This window comes from Diplotaxodon limnothrissa, linkage group LG15, assembly GCF_057381915.1.
Source record: "Diplotaxodon limnothrissa isolate DT_005_m linkage group LG15, D_limnothrissa_male_GT1.1, whole genome shotgun sequence".
Lineage (NCBI taxonomy): Eukaryota > Metazoa > Chordata > Actinopteri > Cichliformes > Cichlidae > Diplotaxodon > Diplotaxodon limnothrissa.
In genome coordinates, this window is record NC_140610.1 from 43,483,806 (window position 1) to 43,496,995 (window position 13,190).

General features: G+C 41.4%; 1 protein-coding gene across 1 annotated transcript; it reads right to left on the reverse strand.

The window, feature by feature from the left end:
- On the reverse strand, positions 1–5,100 carry cavin2b (caveolae associated protein 2b). The gene is made up of 6 exons (XM_085373118.1): positions 4,776–5,100; positions 3,938–4,078; positions 3,737–3,838; positions 2,542–2,808; positions 2,320–2,472; positions 1–2,103 (listed from the first exon to the last, which is right to left on the reverse strand). The coding sequence occupies exons 1-6, from the start codon at positions 5,007–5,009 to the stop codon at positions 1,735–1,737; spliced, it is 1,266 nt and encodes a 421-aa protein (XP_085229244.1). The 5' UTR covers positions 5,010–5,100; the 3' UTR covers positions 1–1,734.
- Positions 5,101–13,190: the final 8,090 nt, after the last annotated feature.

The following is a 13,190-nucleotide window of genomic DNA, read 5'->3' on the forward strand; positions in this document are numbered from 1 at the left end:
TTCACAGGTTTTATTGATTATATGGAGGATTAGATAATTAATTGAAAAAGGAAATCAGTTCTTTGGCAGCACAAAGTTTGTGGTAAAATAAAAACAAGCAAAACAGAAATGCTACACCTGAAAGCAACAAACTGATCAATAAGTCTGATTAGGTCTGCTGAGGAGGTTAACACCCTGGTCACAAATACTTCTGTATGGTTAATAAGCAGGAAATGGCAGGTTATTGAAAAGCTGAGTCCCTCAGAGAGGACAAAAGATATTGATCGAATAAGAAAACATTAGATAAAAATTCATGTTTAGTAAATCAACACAGCAACTGGAACAGGCAGGAACATCAGGAGAACCTCAGCAGAATGTAAAGAAAACAACAGGGGAACATTAGGAGAACATATCAGTGGAATGTAGAGTCATGTCAGGGCAACCTTTCAGGAAATATTTGGAATATCTTTGGGAGAGCTTAAGAAGACACTGGGGAATGTTTAACTTCAAGTGAAGCAAGTTCCAAATGTAAAAATCTTGTAGAAAAGCTTCAGTGTAACCAACAGTTGATCTTTGGAAACCTTTAAAAAAACTTAGTGGAACATCAGAGCAGTCAAAGATGAGAATTTTCTGGAGAACCAGACTGAATCTTTTGGGACAAAAAGAGTCTAAGAGAATCAAAACCAACCAGTTTAACCAAATAAAAACTCAACATAAACACCAGAGGAACATTTTAGACAACACGTGGTTAGAATTGGAATTGTTACCAGAATACTACAGAAACCCTGGAGATCATGCTGGGAATGTCAGTAGAACCTTGACAGAATGCTTTGGGGATCCTCAAGGGGTCATTAGGGTACTACCAGGTTAACAATATCTAGGGATCTCCTGGGAACCTTAGTGGAACACTGGTATAATGTTCTAATAACCTGAAGGATCAAATTAGGTGAATGCTTGTAGAACATTTTGTAAACCTTCTAGGGGTCTGTTTAGCACCATGTTAACCTTGTGTTCCCTGAGATCTGGATGATTGACAGGTGAGGGTTTAGAACATCACTGGGTTCAACTGGGTGAATGTTTTATGTTTCGGATCAGGCCGATCATCACAGTTACATCAGTCAGCTGCTTAAAAAGAACGCATATCAGCAATAAAAGAAGGAACATAAAAATCATCCCATTCTTGTAGAAACCCCATATCTCCAGGTTCTAGCTTTAGGTTTCAGATCAGTGGAGGAACTAAAGTTCTTGACGTCATGCATACTTCAACCTAAAACACTAAGGAGTGTAACATATACGTGGTTTACAGGATCACATGTAACACTGGACTGGACTGTTTGTGGGGGTTTATCAATACTCAGAAATATATATAAAACAAACCTGAGCTCCGAACTTTAAAGGAACATTTCAACATTTTTGGGTCTGTAAATATGAAACTACAGCAAACAGCTACTAAGACTAGCTTGGCATAAAGACCAGGAACATGGAGATGCCCCGGAGGGCTCGTAGAGGAACTTCAGCAAGCCGTTTATTGAGTGAACTTTGGAAGGATGCCTGGGGTTCTTACAATGACCTTTGGGAATCTTTAAGGAATTAACTGGGGAATTGAAGGAGAACCTAGGAAGAACCTCTGTGGAAGGAAAGCCTAAAAAGAACCCAGGCACACTGAAATGTTAATTTAAGAAGATGAGGACTTTCTGATTGATCGTAGCTCAGGTTTGTTTTGTCACTAATGAAACTCCATTACCAGAGGAGTGTTTAGGATTCATCCACCTTCTCCTCCTCTCCTTTCTCCTCCTTAGGGAGGGTGGAGGATAGAGCATACTCCTCTCCAACTCCCTCCGAAACCACCGACACATCAGCCTCCACCACAACTGACGTCTGCTGCTCTTTCACCACCTCTGTCTCCTCTTCCTTCTCCTCTTGTTTCTCCTCTTCCTTCTCCTCCTCTTTCACTTCCTCCTCCTGCTGCTGCTCGGTTGGGGCCAGCTGGGCATGAACTTCTGTGAAGGAGACCTCCTGCTCAGTGCTGCCCAGTGGGGAGAGCTGGATGTTAGCCTCAGTAGTAAGTGTCTCCCCAGTTGGAGCAGAGGCCTCTGGAAGCTGAGATTCAGAGTTGCTGCGAGGCTGTAAACACAAAATCAAAGATTTGAAATCCAGAGAAACCCAAGGGGAACCTCAGTGGAACACTCGGACATTGTTCAGAAGACTTTGGTGGAACATTCCATGTGGACTGGGTAACTTTAGGGTAACTTTAGGGTAACGTTGTGAGGGGAACATACTGGGACCTAATGGGTACATTGGTGGCGTCTCTGGAAAATAGTAAGAGGAATAACTCTGTACCTTCCTCATGTGGAAGCTCAAAGGTGAAACCTTCAGGCTGGCAGTCTTTTGCTTGATCTTCTCTCTTTGTTCGGCAGAAACGATCTTCGTTCCGATCCTTGTCATCTTCTTCTCGATGTTCTGCCTGGAGAACGCCTTCTTTAGACTGTCCACCTGTAGACAAGGACATGATTACCTGTCTGTGTGACTACTCTCACCTGTCTCACTGTCTTTATTTCTCACCTTCTTCAGGCTGGATCGTTTCAGTTTCTCAGCTCTGGACTTCTCCATGTTCTCCAAATCTTGAGGCCATGCCTCCTCGTCTTCTACCTCTGCCTCCAGCCCAACGTCCTCATCAGATGATAGGTCGATAGTCTGGAGCCCGCCCTCCTGGGAACGGTTGCCATCCAAGCTGCCCGGCTCCACTTCCTCACCTTCCTCCAAAATCTCATCCCGAGGGTATGGAGGAGGATCCTTCACAAAAACACTGGAGGGGATCTCATTCTCCTCCTAAAGTGGAACACAGGAGAGCATGAGGAGGCTGTCCGGTGATCTGTGGAGGAACCAGAGACCTCTCCTCTGACTCCAGGGGGATCTTGGTGGAACAAAAGGAGAACTTCGAGGTTTTGATAAACCAGGAAAAAAGCAACTGTGCCCAGTGAGGAGAACTCTTTTTTTTTGTTTCACCTCTAGTGGAACCACAGAGACCAGAACCAGAACCAACAAGAACCTGAAGAACCCCAGTAATGAGTGTGCGCAGTGCTGTCCACATAAACACAACAGGGGAGGGCTTACAGAAGAACCACACACAGTAACACACTCTGACTCACACACACATGTTAAAACTCATGAGGAATGCTGGGTATTTAGGGAGGATGGGAGTGTTTACTGTCAGTGAGAGAAGACAGTGCTGACTTTAAGTATACTGACTGTAGTACTAACTGTAGTATTGACTACAGCTGAGTCCTCCTCACACCTCATAGGTACACACTGATACTGCAGTACTACAGCTTTACTGCACACCGCGTCAGCTGATATCAGCCCCGAGGACAAGCTATGGAAATAAAAACTGACCTCATGACTCTGCTGACTGTCACTATGATAACCAGATCACATGATCACTGTCCATTTTTCCAGTTCAGTTCCCGTAGCAGCTGGTGGCCAAATAAGGCGACCGGCTGAGAGCCAGCTGGACCCTAACAGACCTCCTTTGTTCATAACTACAACTCCCAGCATGCCTCAGAGCTTCTGGTCCAGGTGTGACTCACAAATGACGTTGGGGTGGGAGGATCTTTGTAGCAGGTTGAACTCACCTGCATTCATGCAAAAAAGCACAGCAGAAAACAGGAAATCCTGGATATTCCCGAAGAGGCTCAGAGCAGCTGATGGAGTGCCTGACCTCTGACCTTTGACCCACCTGTACAGGGGTATCACTAACCTGGAAGATGAGGACTTTGAAGTTGTTCCTGTTGATCAAGTGGGCGTGGTTGGCCTCCAGCTTCTTCACCTGCATGCCCTGACGCTCCATCTTATCACGAATCTGCATCAATGCACAAGTGAGAGGGTTAGGGACAGGTGTGCTGTAAATCAGTGCTGTGTACTGACACGTGTCCCGCATACCTGTGCTGGGTTCACTGACCTCTTTCATAGTGACGGACAGCTTGCGGCTTTTGTCCAGCAGTTTGCTGACTGTGTTCGACGTGAAACTTTGACTTTTGGACAGTTTGGTCATGTCAGCCTGGATTCCCTTGACGACGCCCTCCATCTCCACCTGGTGCACCTGAGACACAACCAGCCAATAACCTTGGTTCAATAGTTCATCGGTAACAAAATCTGAGAGGATCCCAGAGATTAGACATTTGAATTCTGGACATTATGCACCATACACATGGTGTGCTTTATTTGCTGTATATTACCGGCTGCTTAGCACTGATTTGAACTTTTTTATTTCATCCTTGTTCTTTTCTGTTTCCCTGTATATGCCGCTCTCTGCACTCTGAATCCCCCTGTAGGGATAAATAAAGTGACTGAAAATCAGGAAACATGTCCCAAGCATTGTTACTGATCCGGAAAAACAAACCCAGGCTGTAGTGCGAGCCTGCGACCTAATCTGCAGTCTGTAGTAAACGTCTGTCAGTGACAAACATGACAGGAATCCACAATTACACCAGAGCTCAACATGTGGCAGCTGCCTCACGTTGGTGTGAGAGCCAGAAAGCGAGCGGTCACAGAGAAAGGAGAATAAGGGTTTTAAAAGGAAATTTGGAGTTTTTGACTGGAGTTTGGTCTGGACTATGACTGAACATAGCTGTCTTTGATCCTGGAAACACCAGCAAGCCTTCCTGTTTCTATTCCAGGATAAACTGGACTAATGTTGAACACTGACTTAAATCTGCAGTTTTTTGTCTGGAGTTTGGTGAGAGCTTCAGGACCCTGTGTCAGAGCTGGAGCCCCCAGGTGTGGCCCTGCAACCTCACCTCCATCTTGTGCTGGTTCTCCTGCACGGCATCCAGCATGTTGACCAGCTTATCCAGCAGCGTGAGGACTGTGATGGCGTTGACGGGACCCTGACTCATCTTCTCCGGGTCCAGTCCCGCCATGAGAGAAGAGGGCGAGGCCGGGTCCTCCTGCTGGTTCTCGGGGTCTACCTGGTCCTGGTCCTGAGAGGGGACCAGCAGGTCCTGGCACTGGTGGGTTTCCGTGGTTACCATGATGGCAGCGTCAAAGCAGAAACTCCAAAATGTCCGAAATGTCCCTGCTGCAGGAAAAGTGCGGAGCTGCTTCCTGAATGCTTGCTCTCAGTGTGTGTGTGTGTCCTGGGCTCTGATTGGCTGTCTCTGAGGAAAACTTTCCGTCTAACTTTCCAACAGTGGAAGCGTCCACACCTTTAACTGCTTCACTGCCACAGCCTGACACAGACTCAGGAAACCTTCACACAGAGACGGGCTTTTAATGTGGAAGGTTCACGTTAGTGTGTCACTTCTTGTCAGGTGTTGTCAGGTGTCTGCTCCTGTCAGAAAGCATTCAATCATTCAGAAACTGACCTGAGCAACACGTTCGTGGAGCTGAAGGGTTAACTCTGCAGCCTTGGGGTCTGCCACGCCCACAGCGGAGAGGGCTGTTGCCGTGACAACAGGGCAAGAAGGGCTGTTTGTGTTTGGAGACAGAGAGAAAGGGAGGGAGGGAGTCGTGTCTCTCACTCATGTTTTTAAGGTGAAGTCATCTGGAAGGAAACACTCCCTCTCTCTCCGTCTGTGTGAAGCTCTCTCGCCCACCGCTCACGTCAGACAGGTTCTGTTTGTCGCTCTAACGTCGTTTTCATAAAGTTTAATTCAGCTTTATTTATACTCTGCAAACTCACAACAACAGTCAATTCAATGATACTGTGAGGAAAGCCCCTGCAGTATCAGAGAGGAAACCCTGACAGTCAGACAGCACCTGGCAATGGTGGACAGGAAGAACTCTCTTTTAACAGGAAGTAACCGTCTGCCATGTGCTGTGGTCACAGCAGTCTAAGATCATCACAGGTGTACCCTCAGAGCCCTCCCCAGTCCACAGATGGTCTTTACTTCCTGTCCAGGATCTGCAGAGTTCTCACCTGCTGTCATGTGACTGCTCAGGTAATATGGAGGAAAAATGTTTCCTAAAGAAAAACAGATATCCGAACTAAACATGATGGAGGCGTCCAAGTGAATATAATGAATGTAACGTTGTTTGTATGTGTAACCAGCGCCACCTGGAGGAGGAACTGTGGAAAGGTTGTGGGTGCTTGAGGTCAGCGCTCTCCTGTGACGATGATTAATTTAAACAGTTTAATGAAATGTTTTTATGGTGTAAGGTTTTCACTGATAATCTTCCCTCTGTTGTCCTTTTTTGTTCTTTTGATTCAAACATCATTTTGTCTTGGTGAGTCCGTCCAGCCGTGAAGGACGAAGGGCGGACTCACCTCTTTGTTGTTTCCTTTGTTTGTTTGAGCCACTTCCCTTTACAAACCCTGGTTACAGGTCACACACGGCGCTGATTCTCAGACCCAAACTGTTTGTGGCCCACAGGTGACGATTTGCAGTGCAGGGCCATATGCCTGCACCTTTGGTTTGATATGTGCAGCTGAGACATTAGTAAAATGTGAACGATGGAATAAATAAATTAATCTCTTCTGGGCATTTTGTTCTACGTCTCAGTGCTCAGTCACATATGTGACGTCGTGATGTTCTTTCTATGTCATTGTGGTTCTGTAGCTGGTCTAATTGATTATTTCTGTTCTAAACTCAGTTTTAATTTCACTAAAAACCAGTTTGTCTCTAATCGAAGACATAACTGAGCTACAGTAACGATGTTCACACGTACGGAGATTCACTCAGACTGTCTTTAATATTCACACAAACCAACCTGAAACCCCCTGTTGGTACTGGTGCTGTAATCACTTGATGATGATGATGATGATGATGATTATGTGTGTTGTGGTCAGTTTGATCTGCCCATTGCCGTCATCACAGGTGACCTGAAGCCTGGTCAGAGCTGGAGAACCACAGAGGAAGAACTTGGAGTTCAGCTCACAAAGACAGGAAACAGGAAGACGCTGAGTGTGTTAGAGAGAGGAAACATCTGAATATCTGACGTCAGCTCATTAAAACACATTCACTGTGTCACCATGGTAACACAGGGAGGAGTGTCAGCTTTTATTAAAGTCAGTGTTTGTAGTCCATCAGTGAGGAAGAGGAGGGTGAAAGAGGAAGGAGAGACCACAGCTTCCTCTGACCTGCAGGCTAGTGATGTATCGGTCGCGAACGAAACAGCTCTTACAGTCGTCTCTTTGAAGTGAACAACGCGAGCCAGCTCCTTATTGGGAGCCGTGGAGTTTTTTGTCTTTCTCTCACCCTCTCTCGCACTTTTTTTCCGCTTCACTCCACACGTGAGCCTTGTGCTTTGCGCTGGGCAGAGGGGGGAGGGGCAGTAGTTACACTCAGTAGCACAGGAACAGAGCGGGAGGGAGAGAGAGAGAAAGAGAGCCAGGGACAACAACGTCACATTAGAAAGGTATAGTAATCATCCACAACTATTTTCAGTTGCAGATGATAAAGGATTCAGAAAGTGTATTCATGCAGGCCCATATGACAGAGAATATGCATCTTCTTTTTGTTTTCATATTTTAATTTATATTTAATTGTGTTGTGGTTTGCAGTGTTTTGTGTTGTTTTACTTTAAATTAGTTGAAAAGGAAAAAGCTGAAAATTTAAATAGTTAAAAGTTGAAATGTGAATAGTTGATTTTTGTATTATATGATTTATTTATTACATTTTATGTGAATTAATGAAACTATATTTACGGTGGCCCCTAGAGACAAAGCACGTACAAACTCCAAAATACGTACGAACTCCAAAACATGTAAAAACTCCGAAGCACGTACAAACTCCAAAACGTACAAAACACAACAGAAGTGCTCCAGGATGCTAGGGGCAGTGTTTTGTTACCTAGTGGCTACACAAGCCAGGAAGTACCAGCGACCGGATTTGGTGTGTGGTATTAACAGGTAAATGAACTTTTTTTTTTAATTATTTGAATATATATGAGTGCTTGTGTATAAATACAGAAACAATACACATATGCTTTCAATTGTGTAATTTAAGTGATCTAGGTAGCTCTGTTTTGGAAGTTCAGTTAACGCTAGAAATGTGTTTTGGAGTTTGTACATGCTTTGGAGTTTGTACGTGTTTTGTCACTAGGGGCCACCGTATATATTTATTCATAAGCATATATTAATATAATCAAGTTTCTTTTTACATTAGTAATTCCTTTTGTGCATAATTGTATATTGTTGTTAATAATAAATTAATTACAGCAACAAAACAACCTGAAGAGTCGGTTTGGAGCCGAAAGAGCCGGCTGTTTTTAGTGAGCCGAGCCGAAAGAGCCGGTTCTCTAAAAAGAGCCGGAAAATCCCATCACTACTGCAGGCTCAGCTGGGGGGCGGGCAAGATGGCGGACTGAGCAGTCGCATCCATCTGAACTCCTCACTAAAGTCCCGATGTTTTAATCTTGAAGTTATAAAATCCACTCCTTTGAGCTATATTGACGACGTTTCAGCCCGAACATGAAGAAAACCAACAACACGAAACCTCCGGCAGTGAAAAACCTCCCTTTTACAACCCAGAGAAACAGCGAGCATGACTACCCAGCTCCGATGGAAACTGCTAATTCCAGCAGCAACAAGAGGGACAGACTGTTAACAACCCCTGATAATACTCCTGAGAAACCACATATGGAGAAAAAAGCAAAAGGTACGGCTAGTGATAATGACTCCAACACATCCACTGACACTATACTGAAAGCTATTGAGAGTCTTGGAAAACGTGTTGATGACCGCATGGACGAAGTTAGCAAACAAATTCAACAACATAGCGCCATGCTGGCTTCCATCGCTAAATCGGTGCAATTTAATTCAGAGGAGCTGCAAGAATGCAAAAAGAAAATAAAACACCTGGAAAAAGAGATGGAATCAATCAAAAAAGATAATGACGATATTAAGGATCGTGTATTGAGCCAGGAAAGATACAAAAGAAGATGGTGTCTTCGTATCAAAGGGAAAAAGGAGAAAACAAATGAAAATATCAGAGAAGAAGTGGTGGAACTTCTAGGAAGGATTGCTCCGGACCTAAAGATGAAGATGGAAGAAGCAGTTGATGTTGTCCACAGAGTGGGAAGAGCGGTGGAGAATAAGCATCGACAAATCATTATTCTGTTTATGAGACGTGCCGTGAGAGATGACATCTGGAGGCGAACAAAGGCTTCTCCCGTGTGCAAAGAAGAAGGCATCCGCTTTGCTGAAGACCTGACCCCAGAGGACTGGAGATCCAGACAAGCGTTGTGGCCAAAAATCGACCAGGCACGGAAGGAAGGCAAGGCTGCAGGCTTCAGGGGCCCTTTTGGTTTCATAGAAGGCAAACGTATCAGGGTAGAGACTCCAGGTACGGGCTGACATCTGACTACGAAAGGAATATACAGTGGAACATTTCGGATGATGGGACTTTTACCTCAAGATTTTCCTACTCCATCTCCTAAACTTCCTCTTTAAAGCTGTTCATGTGTTCCGTGTTCCAATTAAAAACGAATATTTCTTTTTTTTTTCCTTTAACACAAGGGGACTTAAAGACTCAATTAAGCGCAAAGCTGTTTTTCTGTTCTGCAAGGGGCAACAGGCAAATTGTTTTTTTCTCCAGGAAACTCATTCTGAGGAATCTGATGTGAAATTTTGGTCACAACAATGGGGAGATAAAAAAATTTTTAGTCATGGTACAAACAGGTCGGCTGGGGTTGCTATTTGTTTCAACAGATGTCGTGGTAGGTTTTTGTGCAACATGGCAGACAAAAATGGACATTGGGTTGCCTGTGTGTTAAATATTGATAATACTCTGATTATTTTGGTTAATGTTTATGGATACAACAATGATCAAGAGAATAAGAACCTGCTGCATCAAATTTCTACAGTTATAAAGGAACTTTATACCAAATTCCCTACTGATTATATAGTAGTTGGAGGTGATTTCAATGTGACTCCTGATGAATGGTTGGATAGATGGCCTTCAAAGTTTTCAAGAGAGCATAAAAACCCAATATTTGAAAAATTCGCTAATGATACTAAATTAATAGATGTATGGAGAGTGTTAAACGAAGATGTAAAACAATTCACCTGGCACAAACCTAATGGTCAAAGCAGGTCACGTATTGATTATTGGTTGGTATCCAACTCAATTTTACAATATGTCAAGGAAACAGTCATCTCTAACAGTCCCTTAAGTGACCATTGCGCCATTATTCTGAGACTACAAAGCAAAGACCAAAACAACACATTTAAGGATTATTGGAAATTTAATTGTCAGATGCTGAGAAATGAGGAGTATTGTAATTCTATTAAAAAATTAATTTTAGATATTCAGAATGATGAAGCCATCAATACACCGATACTCAAATGGGAATATCTTAAATTTAGAATCAGAAAAACCTCAATTGCATTCGGTAAAAAGTTAAACAGACAAAGACAAGAAGAGGAATCAAAGGTAGTAAAAGAACTTATGAATCTGTATGGCAAATTGAATTGGACTGAGGAAGAAAAAGGAAAAATTAATAATTTACAATCTAAATTGGACGAAATGTACCTTTATAGAGCCAAGGCTGCTTATTTGCGATCCAAAGCCAAGTGGATAGAAGAGGGTGAAAAGAACACTGCCTATTTTTGCAATCTAGAAAAACGTAGACAAGAATATAACTCAATATGTAACCTAATAATCGACGGAGAGGAATGTACAGACACTAAACAGTAACCTTTATAAGTCTTCATACTCAGAACAAAATGTCACCTCCTTCTTTGACAAAATCAGTAATTGGATTCCAGTAATTGATGATAATTTTAGAGAAATTTGTGATGAAGACCTAACTATAGAAGAATTTGATTTTGCTATTAAGAGCATGGCATCTGATCGCTCACCGGGACCAGATGGTATAACAACTAATTTCTATAAGCACTTTTGGGAAGACCTAAAATTACTATTATTCAGTGCGATAAATGAATGTATAAATCAAAAGGAGCTTATGACAACAATGAAACAGGGAGTTATAAAATTAATTCCAAAACCAGGGAAAGATAAGAAAAAACTAAGTAATCTAAGACCTATAACACTTTTAAATACAGACTACAAAGTTTTTACAAAAGTTTTAGCAACAAGACTAAAAACAGGTATTTCTGAAATAATTAGCCCAACACAATCAGGATTTCTCAAAGGACGGTTGATCCAAAATAATATCCGCTTGGTTTTGGACCTCATCGATTACAATTACCTAATTAAGGATGATGGTTTTATGTTGTTCTTGGACTTCCATAAAGCATTTGATTCTATTGAATACACTTTTATTATTAAGACATTTAAACATTTTGGGTTTGGTGATGCATTTCTGGATATGATCACTATGTTATACACTGATATTAATAGTTGTGTTTCTCTTTCAGAAGGCACATGTCCCAGGTTCAGGGTGGAGAGAGGTATCAGGCAGGGCTGCAGCATCTCACCTCTTTTATTCATTGTAGCCACTGAATTACTTGCTATTACTGTCATAAACTCAAACATCAAAGGATTAGACATAAATAATCACAAATTAATAATAAGTCAGCTTGCCGATGATACAACAGTCTTTCTAAAAAATAAAGAACAAATTCCATTGGCCTTAGATACAATAAAGATCTTTTCTGATGCTTCTGGACTACGCCTGAACCTGGACAAATGTGAACTCATGAGTATCCACAATTGTTCTCACTCTTCTTTGTATGATATACCTGTCAAAAATGAAATCAAATATCTTGGAATCTGGATAACTAAATGCATGGCTGATAGTGAAGAAAAGAATATTCAGAATACAACTGACAAATGCAAAAAAACTCTGAACCATTGGCTACAGAGAGATTTAACGTTGTTCGGCAGGATAATGTTGACCAAGGTTGAATCTTTGTCCAGATTAATCTATCCAGCTTATTCCCTAGCCATCCCAAGAATTATAAAAGACATCAATAAGGTGAATTTTAATTTCATATGGAAAAATAAACATCATTATGTTAGTAACAGGGACTTGATAAAAGATTATGAAGAGGGGGGTTTAAAAGCAATCGATTTTGAAATAATGAATGGCATTTTAAAGATTAATTGGCTACGATCTTTCTTGAAAAATGATAATGAGATCTGGTTCTTGATACCATCTCTTATTTTCAACAAAGTTGGGGGGATCCAATTCCTTTTAGTATGTGATTTTGAAATTTCTAAACTGCCCATAAAACTTTCCAAATTTCATCAACAAGTTTTGTTAAATTGGAAATTAATGTTTAAACATAACTTTAGTCCCCACAATGTTCCATTGTGGAATAATAGGGTGATATTGAATCGGGGGAAATCTATGTTTGTGGAAGAATGGATGACAAAACAAATTTGGTCTGTGACACATATAATGGATGAAAATGGAGATATACTTGAATTAAACAGGCTTAATGAGAAATATGACATGAGTTGCTCGTTCGAGCTCTATAAAAAGGTTTCACAAAATATCCCAACAGTCCTTGTAAATACGGTAAAGAACAATTTTTCAAATATACAGACTCCAAATTTGCATAAAGTTAAACTAGATGGTCTTGAATTGGTCAATGGAAAATGCAATAATCAGTTTTTGAGGAGGTATTTGGTTAACACCTTATATCCAGGTAGGACAAAACATTCACTCGTCTTTAAAGATTATAACAAATCTGAGATCTCGTTGATCAGAACCAAATATTTAACATTTCCAATTCCCCCCAAATTTAAAGAAGTCCATTTTAGAACTACAAAAAATATTTACCCCTCCAATGAATTTATGAGAGAAAGATTTAAATTTGTGTTAGACAACTGTTATAGTTGTAAAATAACTTCGGAAACAACAGAGCACATGTTCTATGGATGTGTGACAATCCAGAATTTATGGAAATCTCTCCATGTCCTAATATTGTCCCAGTATGGATATATTGATTTTTGGTCTTTTCAAAATATTCAAATTGGAGTAATCCTTAAGAACAAAAATAGTTTTTAATTAACAATCTCATTATTATAACAAAGTATTACATACATAAATGCCGATATGCTAAATCCCCCCCTTCATGGCCTGCTCTTAAAAACGACCTCTCCCTGTTCCGTAAATCTCTTAAGCTAATAAATAAGCCCCAAGCAATCAAATTGCATAGATTTTTAGAAGAGTTTGATTTTTCTTAGCCCCTTATTTAAGTTATGAGTCTTGTTTATGGAACCTCACTTTTAGAGATTTTATGATCCCCCTTGTCTTCTTTATTTCTGTTCCTTGTTTTTCATTCTTTTTTTTTAAATTCT